General features: G+C 48.8%; 1 protein-coding gene across 1 annotated transcript in view; it reads right to left on the minus strand.

The window, feature by feature from the left end:
- The window catches only part of HNF4A (hepatocyte nuclear factor 4 alpha), a 55,482-nt gene extending 43,220 nt beyond the window's left edge, over nucleotides 1–12,262 (minus strand). The window contains exon 1 of the mRNA XM_045832674.1: nucleotides 12,114–12,262. Coding sequence (XP_045688630.1) covers nucleotides 12,114–12,162 — 49 coding nt within the window. The 5' untranslated portion in view covers nucleotides 12,163–12,262. The remainder of the gene's footprint in view (nucleotides 1–12,113) is intronic.
- Nucleotides 12,263–15,579: the final 3,317 nt, after the last annotated feature.

The raw sequence follows: 15,579 nt of genomic DNA on the forward strand, positions 1-15,579 counted from the left end.
AATCCCATGTTGGAGCCCAGAGTTAGGATGACATTTTCACGTATTCCTTCTTCCTCTATTAACTCTTTATTATTTAACTAAAAGCAGGTGTGTAGTAGAATTGCAAAAGTGCACAGAAGCAGAATAAAAAAATTAAATTTACTCTTCATGCCACTGTGGCCCTTTTTCAAAAGGTATGATGATAGCTAGCATTTATGGAGCACTTCTGTGCAATGCGCTGTGCTTGAATTGGTCCAGTCTCACCCTTATTTCACAGAAGAGGAGACCGAGGGTCAGAGGCAAAGCCACCTGGGCAAGGTCATTGGCCTCCGTGACTCTAACCCAAGTTGGCCTGACTCTGCCATGCAAGTTCTCAGCCACAACCATCTAAAGCCTTTCCCTTTAAAGGGCAGCCTTCATCACCGTTCTTTTTCGCCCCGGCTGGCTCCCTGCGTCCTTCAGGATGCTCTCCTCTCCCCGGAAAAGCTGTGTACATTATCTCCTCCAGAAGCAAAGGATCTGCGTCCCTCCCCCAAACTCAGCCCACCTTATCCCTAGAAACACTATGACTTGCCCCCCACCCCGATCCCAACTCCACCCCACAAATCACTGGATTTGGGGTGAATTCAGCAGGCTGGAGACAGAAGAACAGGTAGGCATTTAAGTTTCGCATAGACTATTGTCTTATGGGAACGTCTGATAAGGAAGACACAATGGCTGTGAGAGGGGGGCCGGGAGGTGAGGTTTCCTGAGTGGAGACTTTGAGAAGACGGGCCTGGAGTTCTGCCGCCTGGGTCCCCCCGACAGACAGGAAGACGGCAGGGATGGGACAGAAGAGATAAACGCAGAGTGAGGAAAAGACCCAGTCAGGGACAGCAGCCCCAGGGGGGTGGCTAACACTGGTCTATTCAGGATGGGAAATGGAGGCAGGATGCATTAGCAATGAACTTGGCCACTGCTGTAGAATCCAAGGGGCTAGGACAGCACTGTCCAACAGAAATATAATATGAGAAACATACATAGTTTTAAATATTTTTTAATCTTCACCCAAGGATATAGTTATTGATTTCAGAGAAAGAGAAAAGGGGAGAGAGAGAGAGAGAGAGAAAAACATCTGTGTGAGAGAGAAACATGGATCAGCTGTCTTCCGTATGACCCAGGGTTGAAGCCACAATCCCGTGCCGTGACCCGGGATCGAACCTGCCACCTTTTGGTGTATGAGGACGAGACTCCAACCAACTGAGCCACCTGGCCAGGACGTACATAATTTTAAATGTCCTAGTAGTCACATTAAAACAATAGCAAAGTCTAGAACATAGATTGCTCCCACAAATAATGAGCTTGCCCTTGGTCTTAAATCGAGGGTTCCACACTCGCATGCCCTTCATGCCCAGGAACAGAAATAAGTGGATGGGGTATAAGCACATCCCACACTTTAGTGTAAGAAAAACAACATGGCAAACATATTAATGTGCTGTTCATTAATGTACCTTCAGTGTAGGGATACTAAGGAATGGTGGGGACTGTGGCAAATTGGAGAAAGCACACCAGGTCTAAGCCGGTTCCAGTGCACTTCTGCCTCACAGGTAGGGGGAATCAGCATTGCTAGAACTAACAGCTCTTTGAAAGAAGCTGGCGGTTGGGATTTTTAAAAGTTAATCATCAATTCAAATTTTATTTTGAAACAACTGGGGAGGCTGGATCTCAACCTCTGACCTCCTTTAAGACCTTGGCTGTGTCTTACTGAGGAGGAAACTGAGGTTCAGAGCGGTCGAGTATTTTCCTAACTCACAGCCAAGACAAAGAACCAGAGCTCTGGGTCACTTCTGCTACCTCTGCTAATAGCCAACACTGATTTCTCAGTGTTCTCATTGAGAACTTGCAAGGCGCCAGGCTCCGTGCTGAACGTGACACCGCGAAGGAGACACCGTGGGCGACGACGCCAGACTTGCACCCGGGAAGCCCGGGCTCGGAAAGGCGGAGGAAACTGCCCGAGACCACACACACCGTGCGGCCTGAAGCTGGGTCTGTGTTGGATTAGGAGACACCAGATGCCCGGCTCTGGCTACACCCCTTCCACCTCCCACACTGAAGAACCCTGCGTGGGAGGGGGGGCCGTGTCCTGAACCTCAACCCTTCCTTTAACCGCCCCCCGCCCCACCCCACCACCATTGTTCCGTTCCTGTGAATTGGCTTCCGGGTACGGTTTTGTTTGAAGAATGAATGCTACTGCCTTCTTCTTTCTTTCTTTCTTTATTTTTTTAAACCATGGATTGGCCCAGGGTCCCTTGGTTTATAGGGGAGGAAACTGAGGTGACAAGTGGTGACAAGTGCCCAGAGGTGACAAGTGCCTGATGTTCCTCTGCAAGTCAGGACCAGAGCCGGGACTAGAACTGGACCCTGGAGGTCCAGCCTGGAGGCCAGGCCCCGCCTGGGACGGCGTCCACTGGGTGTGCCAGGGCCTCCCTCCAGCTCCTCTGGCCTCTGCCCAGGAAGGGCCAACTGCTCTGTCTCACCACCTTCTTGGCTCTTCCTTGCGCCTGTTTGGATAACTTTTTCACCTGTTCTTTCACAGGCTCTCCCTGAGGTGTGGTTGCCTCCGCTGAGTGTCCCAGGGAATCCTGGGGCCTTGGCGGTGTGGCAGCCCAGGGCTGGCCGCTCCCACGTCAGACAGTTCTCAAACAGTGGCCGTCTGGGCAGAGGGAGGCCTGTTTACCCAGGGCAGGGCCCAAGCAGAGGCTGCTGCTTCCTCCCCATGCCACGGACCCATCCAGCCACTCAGCATGCTGATTCGGCTCTCCCCATCTGTATTTGCTCATTCCGCAAATATTTACGGGGCGCCTACTGTGTGCCAAGCACTGTTCTGCATGCTGAGAACACAGCAGGGAAGATGACAGCCAAACTCCCTGCTGCAGTGGAACTTACACTGTCCTGGAGGAGACCGATGATAAACAGACCAAGGAATGCACCAGATTCCAGGGTTGTAGAGCTGAGGTGTCAAACTCATTTTCACCAGGGGCCACATCAGCCTCGAGGTGGCCTCCAAAGTGCTGAATGTAACTTCAGGACTGTGTAAATGTAACCACTGCTTAACTGGGGGCAAGCAGCTGTACAGTCAGCCCTTTGAACGCAACCTCGAGGCTGACGTGGCCCCCGGTGAAAATGAGTCTGACGCCCCTGTTGTAGAGGATAACAGTGATGGGTGGAGGTGGGTCAGCCTGAGGTCTGGGTGGTCAGGGAAGGCCATCGCTTGGGTCATAGCCGGAGCTCAGATCCAAACTATGGGAAGAAATCAGGTGTGGGAAGATGGGGAGAAAGGGTGTTCTTGGCAGAGGGAATAGCAAGTACAAAGGCCCTGGGGCAGGAACGTGCTTGGCTTGATTGAAGGACAGTGCGGCTGACGCAGAGCGAGCACAAGGGAGAAAAACGGGAGAGGCCAACAGAGGGGCAGGCCGAGTTCCCAGGGGGGACTGGTAGGTCAGGGGAAAGAGTTCGGGCTTTCTGTTTCGCCTGACGCGAGCTTTTGGGAGAGATGTTCGGCAGGAATCTTAAACACGATTGTATCCCGACTTTCTCCTCTAGCTTTAACTCTGCCTTTCCCCTCTGCGGCTTTCCACCCCGTAACTCCTGTTTCCTGGTACACTTGAGAGTGTTTGAAACAGTAGTTAGTTCCTCCCTTTTCCTTTTTAATTTAATTTGTTTTCAAAAGTTTTATCAAAGCTGTATAGGCACACAATTGAAAACAAATCAAAGACTTCTACCAAGCTGATGCTCTCCTGAACCTGGCGGCCACCACCCAGAGGCAAGAGTTTGCCACTATTTTCCCCGGGGACGTTCCCCCTCTCTATTTCTAGGTATCACGGTTAAGCTGCTACTTCTGGACTTTTCCGTCTTAGATGTAATATGTTCACTTGCTCACAGGGAAGACCCTAGAAACCATTTCCCAGTTTGGAGATAAGTCAATACTCATCGTTTTCATTTGCATAACTATGTCACTGCCATTACTGTGATTCACGCCTGATGTCGCCTGTACAGGAATGAGGAAGGCCTTTCCGTGCGTGTTTTCTCAGTTAATCTTCACGCTAACACTATAGGGCAGGTACTGGTCAAGATAACGACCACGCTGACACGTCGCACTCAGTGAAACCTGCGTTGGCGGTGTGCGGAAGACTCTGGCAACCACCCTGCGATCTGTGGAGCCCCTGAGAGGGCAGCGGAACTGGCATTATAAACCCCAGTGGGGTGCGGTGGTTAAAATAAAACCCAGTCTCCAGCGCAGATGAAAGGCGTTTCTTTCATCTTGACTGGGAGGATAGAAGTGTGAAGGAGATAACTCTTCTATCTCACACTTGGGGGTGGCTTGTTACATCAGCTAATAGTGCCCTTATGAATACAACACCTGGGTTTGAACCCCAGCCCTGCCTCTCGTGGGCTGCGTGCTTTGGAGTAGGTTGTTTAACCTCTCAGAGCCTTTGTTACCTCTTCTGAGAAACAGGTTTGCTGACAGGACCCACCTCAACGGGCAGTTGTGAGGCTAAAGGAGCTAAGTTTTGTAAAGTGTTTAGAACAGCGCCTGGCCCACAGTAACAACCATGTAAGTGATCAAATAAACCGGAGGTAGAAAGTGAATGAGCCAGGACCCATGTCTGGGCCTTCTGATGCCAAGTTCAATGTCTGACCCCAAAGCCCCAGACGCTTATGTTCCTCTCTATGAAATTTTACCATATCTACCTATTACCTGTCCTTTATTTACCTGTAATTATTTACTTGATTTTTTCTTTCTTTTGAGGATATTAATTTTAAGAAGATATCTCATATAAATGCTTTAATATGCTAGTCATAAATTTTCCTAACACACAGTAAAATAAATTCAATGTGATTTAGGTCATATTGGGATGTACCCAGTATGATTTTGGGTACATCCTAAAATTGGTGCCTGTACCCTGTGGGTGCACCAAAGGACAAGTATGCTATTTTTAGGTCTATAAACCACCTTTGAAAAATTCTGTCCAGTGGCTTTTAAATCATTTCTATCCTGGCCCTTAGTACATAACGCATTTTACACCACACACCTTATATTCAGCGGCAACGAAAGTGGTCGCCAGAAGAGTGCAGACTGTGGAGCCCACCCCCCTGGCTGGAGCCACAGCATCGCCTCCTAATGCCTCTTAATGCCGCTTTCGCCGAGTGACTCAACCTCTGTGCCTGCATTTTCTCATCTGCAAAAGGGGGCTGACAATAACGGTACCCACCTCGCAGGGCCATCGTGAGGATAAAGAGTTAATACGCGTGAGGCCATGGTGAGTGCCCCATTCTTTTTTGCTATGGCCCCCAGCACACATCCGTAAGTGGACTGAAATGAGACGAAGTCTCGCACATGCAAAATGTATTCTTATTACAGGGTGTGAACTAGGCTTTCTATTCTATTTTATTTCATTTAAAAATATGGTCATCTTTGTGAAATTACATTAATCTATTTTTATGTATAATGCATGTTCTTTTCTGAAGAACATTATACTGTAATAAAGATGCTTTTAAATAGCATACCTTTTATGCAAAGAAAAAACAAAGAATGAAAATAAAAGAAACCGGTTGATTATGCGAACAGCAAATGTGCTAAAATTATTTTGTCCAGCATAGCGAGGAAACATGAACAGATTTGGGTCCCTAATAGATTGGATGCTAGTGATCCATAATGTCTTATGAATACTGTTGACCTGCACTATAGGAATAATATACCTGCCTCAAACCAAACACATGTGCTTCAAAGGCTTTTAAAAAAATAATATCTGCACCCTGGCTGGTATGGCTCAGTGGATTGAGCACCGGCCTGCGGGGAAACCAGAGGGTTGGAGGTTCAATTCCTAGTCAGGGCACATGCCTGGGTTTCGGACCAGGTACCCAGTGGCGGAGGGGGGGCGGTGTGAGAGGCAACCACACACTGATATTTCTCTCTCTCTTTCTATCTCCCTTCCCCACTGTCTAAAAATAAATAAAATATATTAAAAATATATTTGATATATTAAAGCAAGAGTCAACAAGCGACAACCCTGGGACCAAATCTGTCCCACTGCCTGTTTTTGTGAATAAAGTTTTATTGGCCCACAGCCATCGCATTCAGTTATTTATTGCATATGGCCGCCCTTGGGTTACGAGAACAGAGCAGAGTACTTGCCACAAGTCCCATCCAGCCTGCAAAGCCTAGAGTATATACCATCTGGTCTTTTATAGAAAAAGTTTACCAGCTCCCATATTAAATTTATAGTTCAAAACTCTTAAGCCTAAATTAAACTTATTCTATATATATCTTATTTTATGCTATGTATTAGTCTTGCAAATTCTAACAATTACATTTGCCCCAACACGTCACTTTGGAAAACGTCAAACCTCCTGAAGTGTGAACAGACAGTACGGTGAGCACTCATGTATCCTTCACCAGACTCACCAACTGGCAGCATTCCATCACATTTGCTTTATCGCTACCCATGTATCTCTGTATGCACTTTGTAATTAAAGTATTTGTTGTAAAAATTGCGTATTCACATCTGTTATATATATTTGTGTGCATGTATACCACCTCATGGCAGAAGTGGTCAACTGTATACCAACAAACTCATGCTCCCCTTCCATAATTTAGAGCTATTCCTGGAAACAGCTGCCTACTAGGGACATATCCCAGGATCCTCTGCACTTGGCCCAGGCCAGGTGACAAGTTCTCGCCAACAGAACGTGAGTAGAAGTGATAAATGTCAGTCTGGGCCAGGGGCACTTCTGGGATCCTGAGTGACTATGCGACAGAGGTAAATAAACTTGTAATTTACATTTTGGGTTTGTTCGTTACATCACCTAGTATGGCTCTAAATAATACAGCCCAATAAATCATGTGGCCCATTAATGGGTCAAGATGGCAGTTTCAAACACACTGATCTGGTCCTCTGGTTCTCTGAACGTTTTCAACCACGGATCTTTCCATTAAATGCTTCAGTCAGAAGTCAGAATGGAGCTTCTCTGGTTGAAGCATCTCTCCCGACCCCCACTGAATTCTGTGCGATGGCCACTGAGCCAGGCGCAGGCCTCCGTTTCTCAGAAGAGGAGGCCGAGAGCCGGCAGAAAAAGACTAGCGTGAGGCCACAGACAGCCGCCTGGGGCCAGAGCTGTTTCCCAGGTCTGCAGCCAGCGTGGGCTGTTCCCTCCATCCCCATGCCTCTCGTGTGCCCCTCACGGGCTCAGATCATGGACCAGCCCCACGACCAGACCCCAGGCACCTGCGGGCCCCGGGGAGCTTGCAGTCAAGCTTCATCCTGACTCTCCAGCTAGCCAGCTGCATCCTGTTACCAGTTACATATCCCTCATTCTATTTGTTCCAAACAGCTAACCCATGCCTAGTGCATAGTAAGCATTCAGGCTCTTTCACGCAGTAGGTAAAATAGCAGTGACAATAATCAAATTATTTCACAACACTTTCTATGTGCCGGACACCACCCAGCACTTGACAGATGTTGACCTCATTTAATCTTCACAACCCTATGAAGTGGATGATATTATTATCAGCCCATTAGACAGATAAAGCAATTGAGGGACAGAAATTACTTTACCCAAAGCCACACAGCTAGTAGATGGCACTTTGAGCCCATGCAGTCTGAGGCCAGAGTCTGAGCTGCTGACCACGCTGTCACGTACAGCCCTTCAGATGCTGCTATACGAGGTAACAGTACAGGTAAGAGAACGAGGGTTTGGGATCAGAATAGATTTCCATCACTCATCTGCCGTGTGATGCAGGGAAGCTTACTTGCCAACTCTGCATCTCAATGACCTGGCTGCGAAATGGGGATAATACTTTCCAGCTTGACGGGTCATTGCAGAGGCTAAATAGAGAAAACAGAAAGTAGCCAACATCCTGCTCTTTACCTAGATGGGGGTTAAGTGGAGATAAATCCCTACTTCTTCACAGGCCCACCTTATGCTGGAGGCAAGTGAGGCAGAAGAGATGGAAGGCATAGTTCCTGCACTTAAGCATCTCATAATCTTACTAGGAACAAGATAAACCATTCCTAAAACAATCAGAAAAGCCCCAAGATACTTTCAATAAGGGTGGAATTAGTTGCAGTCAAACGTCAAGTAAAATCAGTGCAGTGGGAGACCAGGCTCCGGGCCTCTGCACGTGCTGTTCCTCCTCCCTCCCTTCTTCTGGCTGAGTCCTGCCAAACCTGCAGGTTTCAGCTTAAAGACCAGTCCTCTCCCCCAGGGTCAGATGTCTGCGACCCCTTCCCCTCCTCCTAAGTCACTTTGTGTTCCCATAGTGCCCCGTTCACCCCTGTCACGGCACTCTGCCTTTGGTTGCTGCTGGTTTGTCCGTCTGCCCCACCTCACGGGGCTCTATGCAAGGTCTGAAGGCAGGTTTCAGTCTCCTGCATCCCAGTGCCTAGCAGAAGGCACACCACAAGCCCCCAGTGGTTGTTGGTTGAAGGAATGAACAAGTGAACAATGAATTAATGAATGCCGAAACCTCCTAGGTAGAGACGAGAGGCACTCTGGGGGACCCATAGCCTCCCTTTATAAAATGAGGCAAAATAAGGCAATGGTTTCTCAATTCCAACTGACCCAAAATATGTCGGTTTTTAAAAGTGTCCCATATGCAGCCAGGTTTGTGATCCACTGAACCCATCGGGGGATCCAACTGAAATTGAGGTGGGATGGGAGGGAGATGTGGACCGGGGGAGAAAGGAGGGAAGGGGGAGGGGGACTACACTTTGGGAATGAAGGGTGGGAAGAGCATGCTTGATACCCGACACACCCCCACAGTCCTCTAGTATCTGGGGTCCTACCCACCTTTGGGTCCCCCTACCTGTCAGGGAGACAGAGCACCTTACAGTTCATGGTACATTTTCTCCTTCACCAGCTCATGGAACCCTCACAACCACCAAGGTTAATCTGGTGGATGAAGAGTTGGGGATCAGGCTGTCCACGTGCCCACCGTGGTACAGCTTTAAGTGGGAGGGACACTTAACCAAACTGCCTCTGACAGCAGCCTCTGATCTGGTCTGAGGCCGATGCCATTGGCAAAGGAACGAGTCCTACGCCCCCAGGAAAAATCAGGCTCATCCAGCACTTGAAAACAGATAGAGTGCCCTGATGGAGGCTGGTTGACCACTGGCCAAATCACCCCATCTTCTTCCTTGTCCCGCTCTGAGCACCCACAGGTACTGCTCTCAGCCCAGCCCAAGCCTTCTCATCTGTGCACCCATCCATGTAACCACCCGCTCATCCACATATTCATCTCTGCATCTACCCACCCACCCACCACCTCGCTCCTCCGTCCATCCACCCGCCTGCCTGCCCAGGTACTTATTCACCCACACACACATCTCTCCACCCATCCCATCCACCTACTTATCCATCCATCCATCCATCCATCCATCCATCCATCCATCCATCCAAGCTTCCATCCACCATGCCCACCCACTCACCCATCACATCTATTCATTATTGCATCTACCCATCTAATCACCTACCAAACTTCTCAACTTCCATTAATTCATGGGTCCCCTCCATCAGTCCATCCACCATGGATATTACATCCATTTATCAAACCATCTACCTATCTAACCACTCATGTATTCATCCATCCATCCATCCATCCATCCATCCATCCATCTATCCATTTTCCCATTCGTTCATTCATTCAATAGTGTAGGCTCCATCAAAGTCTACATGGGGCCAGGACCTGTGGTAGCCTGGAGTATAACAAGAAGAATGACATAAATACAGACCTTGCTTGCAAGGAGATTTGAGATACTTACAAAAATAGCAAATTCCCAAAGTGCCAAAATATGTAATTAAGGGAAGCTTGTTGAAGGAAAACAAGGGCAGGAGAATAACAAAACCAGGAGTCAGGTTATCACACAGATAGGCACACCACAGCATCTTATCCTCACCATTGCTAAGAGCAGCCCCAAACTTGGCATTGGGCTATGTCCTGGCACCCAAGGCAAACACCACGACACGAGAGTCACAGAATACTGCACTGTGGCAGACACTGCCTAGCAGCTACTCCTGCTTCCTTACAACACAGTAGTGTTACATGCACCCAGGGCACACCTGGAAATGTCTGGAGACAATTTTGGTTGGCACAAGTCATGAGGAAGTATGCTACAAGCATCTGATGAAAAAGTAAGCTGAAGAACTGTGCATAGCATATAACATTTCTGATAACAAAATGGTATGTTCATATATATGTACACTATTATGAGAATAAGTAAGGTAATAGACATAGAGCATCCATCCACCCATCCAATCATCCAGCCAATGTTTGTTGAGTACTTGCTGTGTGATGAGCACTGTGCCGAGGCTAGGATAAAGGGACATGAGTGGACATCCTACAAAGTGGATAGACCTGGGACAGGGTGAGAGGCTGCCAAGTATATTATTATTATTACATTATCCTTTGAAGGGAACTCTATCGGGCCTTCTGTTCAGCCCTAGCCTGGGTTTGTGGCCTGGGGCTCTCCTCCAGAAACTGACTGGCCCCTTTGGGAGACAATGAGTCTTCCTCTGGCCGCAGGGTTAACCAAGTCTTGCAACTGTGTTTTAACCTCCTATGAAGCACCTACGGCATGCCCAGCCCTCTAGCTATGCAATCTCTAATCCCACCGCTCTCCTCCCCGTGAGACAGGTTCTGTTGTTCTCTCCATTCTACAGACGAGGAAATAGATTCAGAGAGGGGAAGTGACTTCCTGGAGGACACACAGCTGGTGTGCGGGGTTTGCAAATTCCGCTGCATTACAGACTCCTGCTGGATGGTGGGTCAGAGAAGGGTCTCCTGGACCAGTCAGGAGACCAGCCCCTGATTCCTTGAGGCCATCTGTCCTCAGCTATTGATGACAGTAAGGAAAACTTCCGTACTCTGTGTGTGTGTGTGCATGCGTGTGTGTGTGTTGCCAAGGACTTACACCCTTGCTTCCCTTTAGTTGTCCAGGAAGACCCTGAGGCTTCAGCTTCTCTCTCAGCTTCAGAAATAAGGCAACCGAGGCACAGAAATGTTGAATAATTTGTCTAAAGTCACAGAACTACAACTGAGATCTACCGATTCCAGAGGCCAAGCTCTGTGCACGGGTGTGATTTAAGTTGGTTTATAAAAAGCACTTAATTTTTAAAAATCTAAAATGTGCCCCCCGAAAAAGAAAAACAGACATTCTCTGGAACCTCCCTCCTCAGAAACAAAACTCTCTTCCCCGTCTCTTTGTGCCCTCTCACCAATTTTCTGCGCAAATACAAATGTGTGTACACACACATGCACATATCCGTTTTGTTATCAGAAATGTTACGTGCTATACACAGCTCTTCAACTTACTTTTCCACTGAATGGAATTTGGAGGTCCTTCCCTGTCCACACACAGGTCTGCATTATTTCCCAGCAATGGGATAGCATTCTGTCCTAAAGATTCATCATGCTTTATTTACCCATCCTCTCCTGTCCGACATCAGCCTGACTTCCAGTTTTGGAAGCTCACCAGAGCAGAAGAGCCCCAGCCTTTTTCCATCAGTAACACACACCTCCCCAACCTTGCGTCTTAGTTGCACGCACTAGCATGAGATCGCTCTCATTTTCCAATGCCGCACACTGTGTGTTGCTTTGTATCACTTCCCCTGGCTGAATTATCCAGAGCTGATGGCCCTCATCAGAGGGGCTAGCCACCTCTCCCCTTGCATCCTATCCCACCCAGACCTGACTCCGCTCATCAACCATGCCCAGCAAGGCTCCCTGTGGGCTTTAGTTTGTCCCCGAGGCAAGTGGGGATGATGCTTCCTGCCCCGGCCCCTGAGAAATTTTGGAAGAATCCTGGCATGCATACTCAGGAAAGTGGTCTCTCCGGGCAGGAAATGAGCCCAGCCACTGCGCTAGGGCCCCTGCGGCCCCTCCCAGCACTTCCCGTACCAGAGCCGCCATGCCCGTTTGCAAGCTTAGCAAAGCAAGTCACATGTCTCCTCTGGGCTTCCTGCCATTTTACGGGAGCCCTTAGAGGGTCTTTGGTCCCTTCCGGAATGTACAGGAGGGCGTCCCATGGTTTCCCAAACTTCAGCATGGGTCCACCCTGTTCAGTCCTCCCCCAGTCCCAACCGCTGGCCCCACTCACCATAGGGACCCTCCACTGGAGCCCCGAGGGGCGTGTTCACACTGACCATGGCCGAGCCCACCCAGCCAAAGACCTGGGGGCATGGAGGAGCCAGGGCCCCACACACCACAGCAGTGAGAGTCAGCTCACCAGGAAGGCAGGAGTGCAGCCAGCTGCCACCGCCCGGTTATCTTATTGATTCTTCTAATCACCCAAGGTGGGTGGATACGTTAAAGAGTAACCAGTCACTTAGGGAACCTGCGGCTGGGGACTGTCACTGTTGCCATGACAATGGCAACCTGGCAAGACCTGGGGTCCATTTGGGCCCCAGTCTTGCACTCTGGGGTTGGAGACACTTGAAGCCAGAAGTAGGGAGCACCAGCTCCCCAATTCTCAACTTGAGGAACAAGAGCGGCCAGGAGGGGATGGGGAGGTGAGAGTCCAGCCTGGGTTGGGCTTTATGACTCTGCAGAATGGGTGTGGCAGGAGGTGGGCGGGAGGAGGAGAAGAGAAAAGGTGGGGGTGGCGGACTTTATGTGTTAAGCACCTACTGGATGCTAGGAGATGCGAACAGGCATTGCCCATTTAAATTAAACCTTGACGAGGAAACTGAAGCACAGAGAGAGGCTGACTGCTTGGAGTCTCACAGTTGGTACACAGAAGGGTTGGAGTCAGAATTCCCCTTCATCTAACATACATTTATTGAGCACCAACTGCATACTGAGCTCTGTGTTAGAATCCAGCGGTACAAAGATGAACAAAGTAGGCATCATCCCTGCAGCCACAGGACTTGTGGGCTAATGGAGAAGATGGCCGTGATGTAATCAGATAATGGAAAAGATAGGGTTGCAGACTGATGCCTGCTTTTGGGGGTGGAGAAACCCGGGTCTGACTCCAGGCCCACGGACCGAAGACATTCCGCCCACCCCCTCTACTGGTTCATTGGTCTCCTGCTCCTTTAGAAGGTAACCCACTGCTGCAGGCTGCTGAAACCCTGGTCTCTGAAAGCGGAGCCGTCCTGCATTTCGGCTCCTGTGCATGCTAGACACCTGCCGCCTGGCTTTTGGAGAACAGCCCCATTTCTACCGCCCCAGTGTTGGGTCTCTGCAGTCAAGGGATTCTGAAGTCAAGGTCTTTGCCACATTAGAGAGCAGTCCAATGAGAAGCAGTAAAACCTGGGACCCAGAAGAACTGGAACACCCAGCTCCACCTTGTCTTGCTGCATGGCTTTTGGTAAATGACGTCCCTATGGTAATGGCCACCTCAGGCTTCGCTCCGGTTCTAAGGTAGCTCATTGATGTATTCCTCTCGGCTTAGTCTGTTTTTTCAGGGTGCCCACTCAGCCCTCTCATGGGGCCTGCTGGTCCCTGGACACTGGCTGTTTCCGGTCTCCTGCTATCTCCTCCCTTCCTGTCTCACCTTCCTGTCCTCTTTTTCTCCAGTGTGCTATCTTGGTTTCTCTCTCAGCTCCTTACCTTCCAACCAGCTGACAAAAACACAATCCTGGACGGACCGAAGGGCCTTGCTTTCATCGTGCCCGCGTGCCGGCAGCCGGTCACTGCCAAGAGAACAAAATCACATAGAGGACAGATGGGAACCGCCGTAGATCCACGATCACCGACTTCTGCATGGTGCCGAGCTTCTGCCGTCTCTTCTCGTTGCTCTTCCACTCTCTGCCTCCAGGTCAGATCCTGTCTCTCCTCAAACCTTGTCCGTTCTCCTCCTCAGCAGGACGAGTCTTTGCCTTCTTCACACAGAGAATAGAAGCCTGACACTGCCTCAGCTCCCCACGAAAGTCCACCTGCCTGTGCACTTTGCTCCCCTCCTTTTGTCCAGACCCACGTGGGTCTGCACCCCACCTTTCCTGCTGCTCAGGCGCCCAATGGGACCACTAGTGACTTCTCCTATGTGTTCAACCTCTCCCTCATTAGGCTTTTAAAATGAGCTTTATTGGGGTCCAATTTACATATAGCATTGTGAGTTTTGGCCAATGTATACACCGCTCAAGTTGGCTTTATTCCTCTACCATCAATCCCCCAGGCACCTCCCACTCCAGGCAAGGGTCGATCTGCCTTCTGTCACTCTAGATGAGACTAGTACTTTCTAGAATGTCGTAGAAATAGAATCGGACAGCATGTGCTCTTTTGTGTCTGACTTCTTTTGTTCAGCATGTTTGTGAGATTCATCTCAATCATGTCCGCTCTTCTTGCTAAGGCGAGGCCATTGAATGGATATACCACAGTTTGTTCACTCGTTCACCTGGCGATGGACAATGAGGTTGTCTCCAGCTTGGAGCTATTATGGATTAAGTAGCTATGTATATTCATGGACAAGTCTTTGTGCAGACGTATGTTTCATTTCTCTTGGTTAAATTTCAAGGCCAGGTAGCTCAGCTGGTTAAACCATCATCCCAATAGGCCAAGGTTGAGGGTTCAATCTCTGGCCAGGCACATACAAGAATCAACCAACGAATGCATAAATAAGTGGAACAACAAATCAGTGTTTCTCTCTCTCCCTCCCTCTCTCTCTTCCTCTTCCTCACTCTTTCTAAAATCAATAAATAACAAAAATTTTAAAAATATCCAGAAAAGGCACTGCTGCTTGATACAGTATATGTATGTCTAATGTATAAGCCACTCCCCAGCCGTCGTCCCAAGTGGTCGTACTATTCTGCACCCAGCCAGCAGGGCAAGAGAGCCCCTCTTTCCACACCCCGACCACAGCTTCATGCGGCCAATCTTTTTAATCATAACTGTGTGATGTGACCTTTTCTTTTGCTCTTGTTTGTTTTAAACTAGTTTTATACATGAAAAAAAACGATGCATACACATGTTAAAAATGAAAATTGGACAAACAGCATATAATGGTAAATAAATCTTCCTCTTACCTTAGTCCCGCATCTTGCTCTATTATACTTGAAACAGATTCTTGTATATACTGCCAGACATTACACATATACACACGTATACACACACGTACACACGTGACAGTGAACACACTGCCACGGGCGGGCTGAACTCTCTCCTCCCAAAATTCGTACATTGAAGTCCTAACCCCCCAGTTTGTATTTGAAGCCAGGACCTTTACGGAAGTAGTTAAGATTAGATGAGGTCATGAGGGCGGGGTCCCAGACTCACAGGATTGGTGTACTTGTAAGAAGAAACTTGAGGGAGCTCTCTCTCTGCCATCTGTGAGAAGACGGTCATCTGCAAGCCAAAGAAGAGAGGTCTCACAGCACCCAACCACACTGACACCCTTGTCTCAGATTTCCAGCCTCCAGAACCATGAAAAAATAATTCCCATTGATTAAGTCACTCCAGCATGGTATTTTGTTATGGCAGCTTGAGCTAAGACATACACACGCATAAATGCATGTAAATACACGGGGACACGTTAGGCACTGTCTTCTACCACTGGCTGCCCCTCCTTGGTATCTAAGCGCCATCTCCACACCAGCCACCTACCTCATTGTGTTAAGCAGCTGTGT

This window comes from Phyllostomus hastatus, unplaced genomic scaffold (genome assembly GCF_019186645.2).
Source record: "Phyllostomus hastatus isolate PE091 unplaced genomic scaffold, TTU_PhHast_1.1 phas_contig_17, whole genome shotgun sequence".
NCBI lineage: Eukaryota > Metazoa > Chordata > Mammalia > Chiroptera > Phyllostomidae > Phyllostomus > Phyllostomus hastatus.